Source organism: Salvelinus fontinalis, chromosome 17, assembly GCF_029448725.1.
Source record: "Salvelinus fontinalis isolate EN_2023a chromosome 17, ASM2944872v1, whole genome shotgun sequence".
In the NCBI taxonomy this organism is placed as follows: Eukaryota; Metazoa; Chordata; class Actinopteri; order Salmoniformes; family Salmonidae; genus Salvelinus; species Salvelinus fontinalis.
This window is the reverse complement of record NC_074681.1, coordinates 25,151,634-25,166,788: the sequence shown is the minus strand read 5'-3', so window position 1 is coordinate 25,166,788 and position 15,155 is coordinate 25,151,634. Positions and strand designations below refer to the sequence as shown.

Here is a 15,155-nt window from a genome sequence, read left to right as displayed (position 1 = left end):
CATGCTGCCTGACCTCTGTTTCTTTACCATGCTGCCTGTGCTGCTTTACCATGCTGCCTGTCCTCTGCTGCTTTACCATGCTGCCTGTCCTCTGTTGTTTTACCATGCTGCCTGTCCTCTGTTTCTTTACCATGCTGCCTGTGCTGCTTTACCATGCTGCCTGTCCTCTGTTGCTTTACCATGCTGCCTGTCCTTTGTTTCTTTACCATGCTGCCTGTGCTGCTTTACCATGCTGCCTGTCCTCTGTTGCTTTACCATGCTGCCTGTCCTCTGCTGCTTTACCATGCTGCCTGTCCTCTGTTTCTTTACCATGCTGCCTGTCCTCTGTTGCTTTACCATGCTGCCTGTCCTCTGTTTCTTTACCATGCTGCCTGTCCTCTGTTTCTTTACCATGCTGCCTGTCCTCTGTTGCTTTACCATGCTGCCTGTGCTGCTTTACCATGCTGCCTGTCCTCTGCTGCTTTACCATGCTGCCTGTCCTCTGTTTCTTTACCATGCTGCCTGTCCTCTGTTGCTTTACCATGCTGCCTGTCCTCTGTTTCTTTACCATACTGCCTGTCCTCTGTTGTATGCTTTTGGTTTTCTTATTTTTTCCTTCATCGTGTGACGTTGTTGTACAGCCTGCTGTTGGGTCAACCAAACCAAACTCTGTCAAAACACGGCCCACCTCTCTGTCCACTGGGGATGCAGCTGCCCCCCTAAAACGTTCCGCCCCCACCTCCAGCTCTGCCAATAAAAAAATTCCTCTTACCAAGGCAACCACTCCCACTGCTGGCACCAAGCGGCCAACTGCCGCTCCCAGTCAAACCCCTACAGCCACTAAGTCCAAGGTGAGTCCCCTCCCACTTCCCTCACTCCTGTCTGTGCTCACTGGCCTTCCCTCTTGTGGTTGGCACCTTGTCCCTCTTCAACTTTGTTTGGCTCTGCTATATAACTGTCCAGTGTCCACCTTCTGACTCTCACTCACAGTTTGTGGACCATCAACTCCCTGCACTATAACCTCTGTCCGGTCTCTTCACCATTTAGTCCTACCAGCTGAATATTTTCTAGAACCTCCCTGAAGATCCCAGCATGCATTTCCAATATCTCCTTTCTGTTTCCAATCTTTACTCCCCTAATTGCTTAATCAACCTCCATTTGGTGTGTTTTTTATCACACACCTATCTGTCTTTTACCGCAGCCTTCTCCATCTCCCTTACACCTCTTGTTGCCTCTCCCAACCAACCCTCTCTATGTCCAGCGATCTCTTCCACACCACACCCTTCTCTGATTTCCTGTTTGCCTACTCAGACTCCGGAAAATGGCACTTCTGACAGACGTCCTCCTGTGCCAAAGGCCAATGGCACGGCCAATAAGAACAGTTCCTCTACTACCGCCACTACTAAACCTGCTGGGCCACGCCCCTCTGCTAATGCCCCCTCTCTGCGCCGCAACACAGGTGACACCAACTCTTAACTGTATAGTGCAAGCTGACATGCTTTAAGGTACTTTATTCTTGATGATGGTGACGTCAGATTTCCTTGGTCATCCCTAAATGTCCACTAGTCTCAATCATGTAAGGGGAGCTTGGTTATGTTCTCTACCCTACAGTTCCCAAGACTGATATCAAGCCAAGTGACGTGAAGAAGCCTACTACGCTGAAGACAACACCAGGTAACAACGAACCAACATGCACAATCTAACCCGAGTATCTCATTATACAACTAAAATACCCTAGAGTTGAATGTGTTCTTTGAAATTGTAAGGACAGACACGTGTCGTCTGTTATAATCTCTCTTGACAGTGTCATTATGACTACACAGAGAGAGACAAGTGCAGTGGGTAGGTGATGCTAGGAGACAGACAGGGACGCAGAGGGAGACAGACACTTAGTCTCAACAGTAGCTCCAGTTCCTGAAAACACTGACTGACGCCTCAGGCCTGTCACGTCCTCCTCTGATATTCATTAGTCATCGAATCAGAGGCTGCTGACACAGCCTTGGAAAACGCACTACCAGAGACCACAGTATATACTGCGTGTAGGTAGTAGTAGTGTTGTTCCTTATCCTCTCCCCTGGGGACTAGTTAGCTTCCAGCCCATTGTTTCCTAGTGAATCATTGTTGTTATTGTTTGTGTGTGTGCTCAGCTCCAGCCCTTAGAGGGTATGGTTCCTCATGCCCTTTGTCTATTTCTATCACCGCCCCAGCCAAGCCCAGGGTACCTCACACTTCTGCTACTGCTCCAAGCACTCCTGTAACCAACGGGGAGCAGCCTCGCAGACGCATCACCAAACCCCCGGTGCCCAAGCAGACGCCTATGGAGAGGAAGCCAGCTGTACCCAGAGCTCCTAGGACTCCCAGGCCCATTAACGCACCCCTGCCAGACCTGAAGAATGTGCGTTCCAAGATCGGCTCCACAGACAACATGAAGTATCAGTCTACTGGTGGCAAGGTGCGGTAACGTGGGATAGAGATGTACTGTACATGAAAGCTTTGGGAAAGAGGCCTATTTAAGTGGACTGACATCAGACGTAGACATTTGTGTATTGACAGATATATCATGCCTTCAGTGCTGTCAAATGCCATTCAAGGCATGGGTTTTGTCACAAGCAAATTCTCATTCAACATCATACAAATTCCACATTATCAAAAACCTCACCTCTCCACTGCTACCATATAACAAGGTCTTATACCGCCCTCTCATTAGTCATTACCAACATTTATGGCTTTCTCAACTAAATAGTGGCACAATGCATGCTAGTCCTGGAGAAAATATGTTATGCAAACTACACTATAAATACAAAAGTATGTGGACACCCCTTCAAATTAGTGAATTTGGCTATTCAGCCACACCCGTTGCTGACAGGTGTATAAAATCGAGCACATATCCATGCAATCTCCATAGACAAACATTGGCAGTAGAATGGCCTTACTGAAGAGCTCAGTGTCTTTCAACGTGACACCGTCATAGGATGCCACCTTTCCAACAAGTCAGTTGGTAAAATTTCTGCCCTGCTAGAGCTGGCATGGTATACTGTAAGTGCCGCACAAGCTCACAGAACGGGACTGCCGAGTGCTGGAGCACGTAGCGCGTACAAATTGTCTGTCCTCGGTTGCAGCACTCACTACAGACTTCCAAAACGTCTCTGGAAGCAATGTCAGCACAAGAACTGTTCACCATGAAATGGGTTTCCATGGTCGAGCAGCCGCACACAAGCCTAAGATCACCATGTGCATTGCCAAGCGTCGGCTGGAGTGATGTAAAGCTCACCTTTGGTGGAGGACAATTAATGGTCTGGGTCTGTTTTTCATGGTTTGGGCTAGGCCCCTTAGTTCCAATGAAGGGAAATCTTAACGCTACACCATACAATGACATTATAGACTATTCTGTGCCTCCAACTTTGTGGCAACAGTTTGGGAAGGCCCTTTCCTGTTTCAACATGACAATGCCACTGACCTCAACCCCATCAAACAGCTTTGAGATGAATTGGAACGTCGACAGCGAGCCAGGCCTAATCACCCAACATCAGTGCCCGACCTCACTAATGCTCTTGTGGCTGAATGGAAGCAAGTCTCCGCAGCAATGTTCCAACTTCTAGTGGAACGCCTTCCAGAAGAGTGGAGGCTGTTATAGCAGAAACTCCATATTAATGCCCATGGTTTTGTAATGAGATGTTCGACGAGCAGGTGTCCACTTCATTTTGGTCATGTAGTGTATCTGTCTGTCTACTTATGCCTTTCTGTTTCTCTCTCTGTTCTCTCCCCTTTATTTCTCTCTTATCCTCTCTGTAACTTTTTATTTTCTCTCTAATCTCTCTACATTACAACTGACAGCTCCCTTCACTCATAGGTTGTGACAGTGTCCATCCACAAAAGGTTACCTGTCACAGTGATGTATGCAAAAGGAAGTCTCCATAGAAACAAATGCTCAACACATTGTTTTGAGCCAATGCACTCTTCTGGCATGCAGGAGACCTGGGTTTGAAACCTGTCAGTCACACAGACCTTAAAGCAGAGCACTTCCCTCCATCCGTACACCACACCACATTCTCCTGAGCCCTGACTGGTGGTACTGACCCAGGGCCCAGGGCAGCCTTGTCTCCTGATATTGACCCAGGGGTGGTTGTCTCCCCTCAGGTCTCCTCGGCGGGGGGTTCCCAATCCAAAGACGGCCAGGGCAAGGTGAGTCCCTACCATCGCCATCATCACACACCCCTTGCTCATTCTCACCCATGTGCTCAACCACTCTCTCTCCTTCAATATCACACTGAAGGAAATGACTTAAGTGGACCTTTTTTGTCCACTGACTATTTGAACCTATCTGTACATACACAAACACATACAGACACATCGCACACTCCCACTCTAACATACTCCCACTCTAACATACTACCAGTCTAACATACTCCCAGTCTAACATACTACCAGTCTAACATACTCCCACTCTAACATACTCCCAGTCTAACATACTCCCAGTCTAACATACTACCAGTCTAACATACTCCCACTCTAACATACTCCCAGTCTAACATACTACCAGTCTAACATACTCCCACTCTAGCATACTCCCAGTCTAACATACTCCCAGTCTAACATACTCCCACTCTAACATACTACCAGTCTAACATACTCCCAGTCTAACATACTCCCACTCTAACATACTCCCAGTCTAACATACTCCCACTCTAACATACTACCAGTCTAACATACTCCCACTCTAACATACTCCCAGTCTAACATACTCCCAGTCTAACATACTCCCACTCTAACATACTACCAGTCTAACATACTCCCAGTCTAACATACTCCCAGTCTAACATACTCCCAGTCTAACATACTCCCACTCTAACATACTCCCACTCTAACATACTACCAGTCTAACATACTCCCAGTCTAACATACTCCCACTCTAACATACTCCCAGTCTAACATACTACCAGTCATGCATATCCTCACCTTTTCTTCCTCTTCATGATAGGCAGTTGCTTTCCGGTATAAAATGTGAATAGTTGTGGACAGTGTACTCCAAGTCTCTGTCTCCCCTGAAATGCACAGCTTAACTGACAGACAGCAAAAAAAGACAGACAGGAATTGACCTTGCCGTCATCCATCTGACCTCTACAATCATGGCACTACCCATCCCAGTTATTTGGCACAGAAACCTAATGAACATCCTTGTGAAGTAACACCACAGTGACTATTGTCCTGCACTGGTCCTCACACCTGGTACATTTCGAAGGTCCCTGAGCTTGAGTATTTCAGAGGCCCTGGAAGGCTTTTGGGTTCATAGTGTAACCAATATCACTGCTCTTATTCATCTGGGTTTACTTTTACGTAATTTACCCTAAACCATTTTTACAGTCCTATCAGTATGATTTAATGAAGGATTATAATGGTAAAATAAGCAATTCAGAAACAACTAACTGGGCACAGACATACTTTCACCGTCTAGTTTTGATTTAAATTGAGATGTCAACTAACGTGAATTTCAATGTGAAATCAACAAAAAATGTCATTGGATTTAGGTTAACAACAACTTTTTGCGAATTCAGTCAGTTTTCCACATTGATTCAACATCATCAGATGTAATTTTGGGGGGAAATGTGGGAAGCACTTGCTGCTGTCTTCTCATCCGCTGAGTGATATAGCAGAGAAGCCTCTGGTTGCCCAACACCTGTGAGTTGAGTTCAGTAAGATATGAGCTTGAGGCAGTGTGAGCAAGCAGTTGGAAATAGCAGACCTTGGCTGTAGGCTAGTGTTTTACAGGGTGACTCAGCCCGTCTGCAATGTTACCTGCGTCACAGAGCCTCAAACTAATTTAAACACCAGGCATCTCAGTATACCAAGCAAAAGATGAATTGTGAAAACAGATTAGTGCTTTTCATTCAAGGTTTTTGAACTGCAGGTGTGTTCCTTCGCAAAGTGACTGTGTTTTGAAATCAGCAATTGATATCAGGGAAGAGATGGCTAGTGTGTGTGTGTGTGTGTGTGTGTGTGTGTGTGTGTGTGTGTGTGTGTGTGTGCGTGTGTGCGTGCGTGCGTGCGTGCGTGCGTGCGTGCGTGCGTGCGTGCGTGCGTGCGTGCGTGCGTGCGTGCGTGCGTGCGTGCGTGCGTGCGTGCGTGCGTGCGTGCGTGCGTGCGTGCGTGCGTGCGTGCGTGCGTGCGTGCGTGCGTGCGTGCGTGCGTGCGTGCGTGCGTGCGTGCGTGCGTGCGTGCGTGCGTGCGTGCGTGCGTGCGTGCGTGCGTGCGTGCGTGCGTGCGTGCGTGCGTGCGTGCGTGCGTGCGTGCGTGTGTGTGTTTTTTTTTTGTTCATAAACACTGCAATAGTTATCTACTTTGATCAGCCACATCTAGAATTGGATGATATTTGCGCTAATTTGCATGTAAATACTGACATCTGACCAGCCAGCATTCTGACTGTTGTGTGACTGGTTTTACTTACTATGTGTAAGAATGAGTTAACAACATACTGTATGCTCTTTAGATTGCTTTCACTTTTCATCCTGGCTGCTTCTCCACCACCCTCCACTAATTCTAGACTCACCGTAGTGAACCGTTCCCACTGCTACTGTGCTTCTTTGTAGGTTATGATAGTCCACAAAAAACTGGACTTCAGCCATATCACCTCCCGCTGTGGCTCCAAGGATAATATCAAGCATGTCCCTGGTGGAGGGAATGTAAGTACAACACATGGGGCTCCCATGTGGCTGCTGCCTCGTTCTCCATATCCTACTAACATGCTCGATTGGACTAAAAGGAAGTCAGCCCCATTTGTAATAGAGTAATGTCCTAACGTTCTAGTCATTCTAATTCTATGGTCAGCCCCATTGGCTAGCCTAGTTATAATGTGAGGTCTGAATGCTGTGCTGTTTGTGCAAGCTGTCTTCCCCAGCTAACCAGCTGAAGAGATACTAGCTTTCTATCTGCCTCTGTCTCTTTCACTCTCTTTTACATTGCAACAAGTATTACATTTCCTTATTTAGTGACAACAAAATCAAATTAAATGGTTATTAAAATGCCCACTTCTCCACTTACAGTAGAGTACTCAAATTTCATAATCAGTGTTACACTGATGGGTGAAAGTGATTCAAGGCAGTGTGTGAGAATTTCAGAGTGGGTGTTGTTTCATCTTTGCCATTCATACTTCAACATTTGTGTTGTTTGTTTGGGTGCATTCAGGTCCAGATTCAGCATAAGAAGGTGGACTTGAGCAAAGTGACCTCCAAGTGTGGCTCTAAGGACAACATCAAGCACAAGCCAGGTAGACATCTGATGATTTTGGAAATGATGTCTGCTTCCCAAATGGCACCATATCCCCTACATAGTACAATACTTTTGACCAGAGTCTCATTGGTCCTGCTCAAAAAGAGTGGACTATATAGGTAATAGGGTTCCATTTGGGAAGCCTCCTATATCAAATTAATTACCTTCTTACGCCACTAAGGTGTGTCCACTACAGGGGGTGGAGATGTGAAGATTGAGGCTAAGGCCAATGGTAATGGCAAGCCCAAGGTGGGGTCAATGGACAATATTGGCCTTGAGGCAGAGGATGGACAAAACAAGGTAAGGTCACCATTCTCTTGTAGTCACGTAGTTATTTACATGTTTTACCTAACCAGGATTTGGTCTTGAAGGTTTTATTCAAATACATTTCAGAAAGCTTAAAGTTCCAAAGTAATTGTTTATTGCACAACACACAAAGACAGGATGTTTGAGGTTGTGGTGGTGGAAACGTTTCATTTGAACATGCTGGTTGACTACATACAGAGAGCAATTTCATCCTTTTAAAACAAGTTGCGTCATTGTGCTTTAACTTGTTTGTCCACTAGATGGCATTAATGATTACCCAGTCTTTCATTAGCAACAGGAATTCATACACACTTTTTAATTAACATATTATTATGGTAATTTACCTCATTCTCATGTCTAAACCCTGCTGCTCACATGTTTCCAGGCTGGGGGGATGCAGGAGAAAGCTGAGGGGAAAACATCTCCCCCTGGTGGAGCTCCAGCCACAGGTGCAAGAAGTATGGCTAAGGAGAACGGACATAAGGAGGCCACACCTCAGCCTAATCCCTTTGGGGGTGATGGGCTGCGAGACCCGATAGGCATGGGCATGGACAAACGCATCCCTGAGACAAGTAGGTGCCTCTTGCCTCAACAAACACCCTGTGGTCTTTCTCAAATCTCACTTTCTCTGTCATGCACCAGAGCATTAACGTTGAGATTACCTCTGTTGCATGTCTCACATTACATATTGGGCCTCATGTCACTGCTGAGTGCTCAGATTATAGATAACTGATTGTTGTGAAGTAGGCAAGTTTTTTTGCCTCCTGCAAATACTGTATTCAAAAAATGTGCATGTTATTTTATGCCATTAGTCTAACCAGTTAACTCCCTCTACTCTTTCTCCTCTTCTTTTGCTCCCCTTTTCTCCATTGCTTCCTGTATCCTACTCTGTTTATCTGCCAGCAGATTGAGTCTTACAAGCTGAGCTTTCGCAAGTGTGCACGGGCTCGCACGAACCACGGCGCCGACATCATCTCCCGGCCCACCCCGATTGGCAGCCACCCCTCACCCTCATCGCAGCACCTCTCTCAGTGTTTCTCTGGGGTCCGCCAGCTTTCTCCACCACACCCTCCAGCTCCAACCCAGACCCGCGTCACCCAGACATGAGGCAGGGGAACAACTACTGAATGCTAGCAGGACAGGGACTTCTTTAGCACATTCCAACTTCCTTCAGCACCTTCATTTGACCTTTTACCTCTCCTTTTACCATACTGTATCTCATCACTACTCTCTGTCCTTGTGGAATATCTTTCCTAGTCCTCTGGTCTTAGAGGAGCCAGTATTAAAGTATAGAGAGCAGAGTTCAGATAGATAGACAAGCTCTTATTGTACAGTGGGGTTTGGTCTCTTCTGAATTGCCCTGGCTTAACTTGCTGTGATATAAGGAGAGTAGTATGACCTCAGAGTGAACCTTCTAGAATCTAGTCCCTCTGTGTTCTGTTATAGTTATGTCAGCGCAGAGTGAAACGTATTATACTGCCTGATTCTTTTGTTCCAGCCTATAATTTCTGTTCTTATACGTAGTGGCACCTCGATGAAAATCACAAACACCTTCAGTGTCACACTGTACATTAGTAGCTATTTTACGTCAGACCATCACAATGAGCCAATGCTATCTATGTTTTATTTATTTAACCTTTATTTAACCAGGTAGGCAAATTGAGAACACGTTCTCATTTACAATTGTGTGACAGGCCTTACCCTAGACGTAACACCTTCCTTACTGTACCTATCTCTCTGGATGAGCATAACTCCCCTTGTACTGTTGGAACCCCAGATTTCACTTGAGTTGTATACAGTGCATTATACAAGGGCGATTAGTGAAGCACCCCTTATTGTGAGCATGTGGGATTGTCATGTCATCCCAATGAACAGGGGCTAATATGCCACTCCCTCTCTTAACCAATACAGTATGTCTAGATAACCCTTTGTAAACTTGTGATTCCCCCACAGCACTCTCAACAACAAGAAACTAGTAGGCTGTTACAAACAGTAGGATATTTAACATCTCTTAAAAAAAACTCTGTATTGTGTTTTCGTAAATTATTGTAACAATGAGCTGATGTGTTGTTATGTGGTTTCATCATAATATACCCTTTTTCCTTTTACTGTTACATCTCTCTGAAAGCAATACAGTGAGTGGTCTTTGCTGAGGATACAACTTCCTCATACACACACATCTCCGCACATGTGTACTACAGTACGGGACAGTCAGAGGGAGAGAGAGACAAACCCCTGCAGGGTCTGTGCACAGAGACTGGATGCCTGGGACAGGACAAAATAGTAAGCAGGAGGCAGCAAACAGAGTGAGGAAAGGCCTATGACTGCACCAGGAGAGTGAAGATACTCCAATGCTGTTTGTGTTGTCCCCCAGTGATCAAGTCTCTGTAGTGTTGGCCAAATCGTTGGGACAGGGAACACGAATAGAAAGACATTTTGAAGGAAAGCAAGATTTAGATAGATACATTTAACAATATAATCACAATTTTAAGTCAATATCAAGAGAAGTTTGTGACGAACAAAGACAGTCATAAATTGATCTCCAATGTAACAATTGTATATTTTCAGTCTTCTCAACTACTCCATTGTTAAATATGAATTCATTTGAATGGCTGCTTATGCTATTGGTTCCACTGTGAAAAGTGACATTATTGTGTAACAATAGCGCACAATTGCTTATTGGAGCAGTTCTCTTATTTTTTTAACAAAGAAGCTAATTACTCAGATTAACTTGCTGTCGGTAAAGAGGTTGGCGGAATTGTATAACATTACATGACTATAAATTAGGATTCAGTGTGTGTGTGTGTGTGTGTGTGTGTGTGTGTAGTATGTTGTGATCAACATTTAGGCATGTCTGTGGAGTTTGTCAGATTAGTGGTATGTTGCTGGATCAAGGTTGAGGGCACCCCATTGCCTTTAAAATACTGGTAGTTTGGCTCTTGGAGGTGCCATTTTTGTACTCTAACAGGAGGGATAAGGGCCCCAGATATTAATGTGTAATTGTGCCTTGTAGATTCTCAAGGCTGAACCACAGATAGAACCAGATCTCTCACAGGATGTATAAATCTGAAGCATCCCTTTATAGCTTCTTCTCACCACCAAATATTGTGATGAGAGGAAGTCCAGTGGCGGGAAGTGGGAGAATATGGAGCTAGATGAAACCTGCTAATTTTCTCATAGATGAAACATTCAATCTCAGTACAGTTTTCTGTTCCCAAAACGAACATCTGTTAAAAACAGAGTAGACAGTTTTTTAGACTTCACCCTTTCTAAAAAAAAATGGCATTGTTTAGAAGGATTACAAGGGCAAATTGAGTAATTGCACAATCGCAACTTCACAGAGTAGGAGTTCTCTAACGGAAATATGCAAATACATGCTAGAACGCGCCAATAGGATCTCGCTAGTTCGTGCTTAGCTCTGCCCAGCTCTTTGCTTGTTCTGCTCAATATGCTTAATTTGCTCCCATTGCAAACAACATCGGTGGTGTATCTTGGGTTAGTAAAAATCTGTGGCTGAACTGTAACAGGTGTATAGTTCCCAAAAAAATGATCTTTATGTCCCACCCTAAAACCCTTTTATTTTGAGTTATGTACTGTAATGATATGATGCTGCTTGATGTCGGTAAGGTGTCATTTGAATTTATTTGAGTGTGTGCACTGCAGTGGAAGAAATAATAGGGATCGTCAATGGCAGAGATAATCAACGAGCAAGTTATCAAAATATCGAGAATGAAAGAAAAAGCACCTTATGATATTTACAAGTATTCTTTCCCCCTAAGATTCCCATGGTTAGTTAAAAAACTGGAATGAATTGAATTCTTCCTGAAGCATAAGTCTTACACTGATGAAAGTACTTTGAATGCACAGTGGTATGTACATGTTATGTTTGAGCTCTACGGTATGTTACAACTGTTGGCATGATTGGATGAACAGATTTGTCTTTTAGTCTCCTTGGTGGTAACCTTGCGTCCTGGTCACGTTAGTGGAGTTTGGTGTCGTGCTTTGGGACGATGGTCACTCACTCTGTCTGTTCTCCTTGTGCCTGTTAGACGTCACGTTTATTAACACTCACCTTTCCAACGCTTAACCACTGCTTGCAACACCATCCTTTCACCAGTCTTCACACAGTCGTTTGTAAATAGACATCCACATGTTTTTATCACCACAGGAAAACAAATAGGTATTGATATTAGGGTCTTTATGGTTGTTGACAAATGTATGTCACATCCATGAACCCATTTTCAGAGAGTGTTTTCTTTCTGGAGTCTGCCTTTTTCAGAAAGGGCTGAAGTACAAGAATGTTTTTAAAATGTAATGTATTAAAGATGCAAGACAGGAATATCAAATGTATGAACTTTTTGTTTTGTTTTAAAAATCACAATAGGACACATACCAAGACCTAGATTCAATCAGATCAAGCGTTAACCAGCGATAGCAGACACCTGCATAGCGAATGTTTTGGTGGTGTTGGAGAAGGAAACTGCGTTGGAGCTGTCAAGTTATTAAGCAGCTGCTCTTGCAATCATCAGGAAGCCACACCCGCCCCCCCCAACTCGCATTAGAAGTTCAGAGTGAGAACATGTACACTATATATATAAATAATTACACTCAAATAAAAAACTCATTCAACAAAATGAGGATTTCCATCATCCTAATCGAGGTGTAGATTACATCACATTCCAGTGTTTGAAGTTGTAAACAAGGCTGCATGGGATTTCTGTTAATAATTTGACTGCAGCCAATGGCAATGTCCTCCTTAGGTATAAGAGAGCCACTTGTGGATCTGACAGCTCTAACACAGTTCCACCTCCGACACTATGCGGATGTCGGCTAAAGCGCCTCTGATTGAATAGAGCCCTAAATCTACATTTGACTTGACAGTAGGAATGGTGGTTAGCATCTCAATGGTTGGTCAAGGTGTGCTATTACCAACTCCAACTCTGTAGAAGAATAAATTAACACTTTTATCTGCCTCTTACACTTAGGCCTGTACTCACTATATGTTAGAAATCTACATGGAACAAAGAATAATCCGGTTTCATGCATATTCTTCCAAATGTTTTGTGTCACTGGTGAGCTGACCAAGTGCCCAACTGTAATTGTGAGGATAGGTTGAAGGTCATGCTCCCAAATGCAGCACCTGACACACACAGCCCTTGAATGTCATCCAGACATCCCTCCCACACCCCCCATGTGAGACTAACAGTAACAGTCCTTTGGCATGTGTTATGTAGTGTGCTTCTGTAAAGCATCAAGGAGCTCATAGCTGTGCTTCATCTTAGAGCACACCTGTAGTGTGTATTATTCTCCATAGTGCACACCATAAGAGCATGCAGAAGACAATGGATTGTAGACATCTGTCATAGATAGGAGTTCATTGTTTCCCCTTCGATTTGAGATGTAATTTGGTATGAAAGAGATGTTCATTGTGATTAATTGTTATCTAGTGATGTGAATATTAATCATGAAATAAAAGACAAGCAAACATTTGAGTGTATGTTTCTTTTTCTGCTTAATTGTCTTTTGTGTATAACTGTACAAACATTGTCTTTTTTTATTACAGTACGTCTTTTCCATAAAGAACTATGTTGTCTGAGTCCACAAGAACACAACGTATAGTACTGTATACTGAACAAAAAATTTAACGCAACATGCAACAATTTCAACGATTTTACTGAGTTACAGTTCATTTAAGGAAATCAGTTCATTTAAATAAATTCTTTGGGCCCAAATCTATGGATTTCACATGACTAGGAATACAGATATGCCACTGTTGTTCACAGATACCTTTAAATACAGGTTGGGGAGTCGATCAGAAAACTAGTCAGTATCTGGTGTGACCAGCATTGCTTCATGCAGCACGACATCTCCTTCACATAGAGTTGATCAGGCTGTTAATTGTGGCCTGTGGAATGTTGTCCCATTTCTCTTCAATGGCTGTGCGAAGTTGCTGGATATTGTTTGGAACTTGAACACGCTGTCGTACACGTCAATCCAGAGCATCCCAAACATGCTCAATGGTTGACATGTCTGGTGAGTATGTAGGCCATATAAGAACTGGGATATTTTCAGCTTCCAGGAATTGTGTACAGAGCCTTGCATCATGGTGCTGTTGTGGTGGAAGAATCAGAATTAGTTAGGTAACATAGATAGTTAAGATGTCTTATCTGCACAATATGCTTGTATGATATGCTTGTTATTAAAATGTATCCCTTCGGACTCTGGTGTTGGCAGTTGCACTTCCTCCCTTATATCAGAGAGGGGAGAAGTCAGGCTTGTCTTTCACATGTCCCTGGTGCTATACAGAATATCAGAAAGAGAAGAGGTCAGGAGGGAACATTGTCTTCATATGTGAATGTGTCTTTACCTATTTACCTTTACCTTTACCTATTAAACCATGTGAAGGGATGGCGTAATTAATGGGGAACCAATTACTTGTCTACACAATGTCTGTGCACCAGTCACTCCTTCCTTTGGTCTTGGGGGAGATAAGGTCTGAGACAAGATGTGTGGGGTAGTGTCTGGAACCATTGTATGTCATCTCTGATGTTGCACCTATCCCGGGATAGTGTATGACCTAGAGGCTCACTCCCCTCAGTGAGCTGGTCCAAGAGTGTGGTCAGAAGGGGTTTTACTTGAGATGGGAGTGTCTGGAGTTGACAATTGATTTATGCCATAGAATGAGTTGGTGTTTCTGTGCTATGAAGTACCAGGAACGAGATCGGAGCCTCGTCTTAGGGGCCAAACTGAACAATAAGAACAGTCTTCATAGCAAATGCTATCTGGCTGCGGGATACTCCTTTCTCATATATCAAGTTTCACCTTGTGACCCATTCCATACTTCTGTTGTTTGTCATGTAGACTAAAGGGCATATCTTTGCTATAAAATATATTTGTATTCTTCATGTCAGAGCTACTCATCACAACACTTGGGAGTGTTGACCCCACCAGCCTCATCATTATAGAAGCAATTACTCTATGCTTCCTTATTAATAAGTTTTGAAAAAAGTAATATCCTGATTAGTGATTGACCTTGTCTCTCCTCATTGATTAGAATTTCCACGACCCTGCATTATCATGCTAAAACATGAGGTGATGGCGGTGGATGAACGGCACGACAATGGGCCTCAGGATCTCGTCACTGTATCTCTGTGCATTCATATTTCCATCGCTAAAATGAAATTGTGTTCGTTGTCTGTAGCTTATGCCTGCCCATACCAAAACCCCACCGCCACCATGGGGCACTCGCCCACATGACGCCATACACGTGGTCTGCAGTTGTGAGGCTGGTTGGACGTACTGCCAAATTCTCTAAAATGACGTTGGTAGAAAATGAACATTAAATTCTCTGGCAACAGCTCTGGGGGACATTCATGCAGTGAGCATGCCAATTGCACGCTCCCTCAACTTGAGACATCTGTAGCATTGTGTTGTGTGAAAAAACTGCACATTTTAGAGTGGCCTTTATAATGATCATGCTGTTTAATCAGCTTCTTGATATGCCACAACTGTCAGGTGGATGGATTATCTTGGCAAAGGAGAAATGCTCACTAACAGGGATGTAAACAAATTTGTGCACAAAATTTGAGAGAAATAAACTTTTTGTG

The 15,155-nt window shown here is 44.0% G+C and overlaps 1 protein-coding gene across 5 annotated transcripts in view; it reads left to right on the top strand.

Moving 5' to 3' along the window:
- Positions 1 to 13,035, top strand: part of LOC129814032 (microtubule-associated protein 4-like) — a 71,515-nt gene extending 58,480 nt beyond the window's left edge. Inside the window, exons 8-17 of one of the 5 annotated variants that reach the window (XM_055866778.1) lie at positions 621 to 830; positions 1,291 to 1,438; positions 1,591 to 1,653; positions 2,187 to 2,431; positions 4,117 to 4,161; positions 6,564 to 6,656; positions 7,159 to 7,240; positions 7,439 to 7,542; positions 7,934 to 8,120; positions 8,452 to 13,035. In XM_055866778.1, coding sequence (XP_055722753.1) covers positions 621 to 830; positions 1,291 to 1,438; positions 1,591 to 1,653; positions 2,187 to 2,431; positions 4,117 to 4,161; positions 6,564 to 6,656; positions 7,159 to 7,240; positions 7,439 to 7,542; positions 7,934 to 8,120; positions 8,452 to 8,459 — 1,185 coding nt within the window. In that variant the 3' untranslated portion in view covers positions 8,460 to 13,035. Of the gene's footprint in view, positions 1 to 620; positions 831 to 1,290; positions 1,439 to 1,590; positions 1,654 to 2,186; positions 2,432 to 4,116; positions 4,162 to 6,563; positions 6,657 to 7,158; positions 7,241 to 7,423; positions 7,543 to 7,933; positions 8,121 to 8,451 lie in introns of all 5 variants that reach the window. The other 4 variants (XM_055866777.1, XM_055866776.1, XM_055866779.1 and 1 more) reach the window with 4 other exon arrangements.
- The last annotated feature ends 2,120 nt before the right edge of the window (positions 13,036 to 15,155 follow it).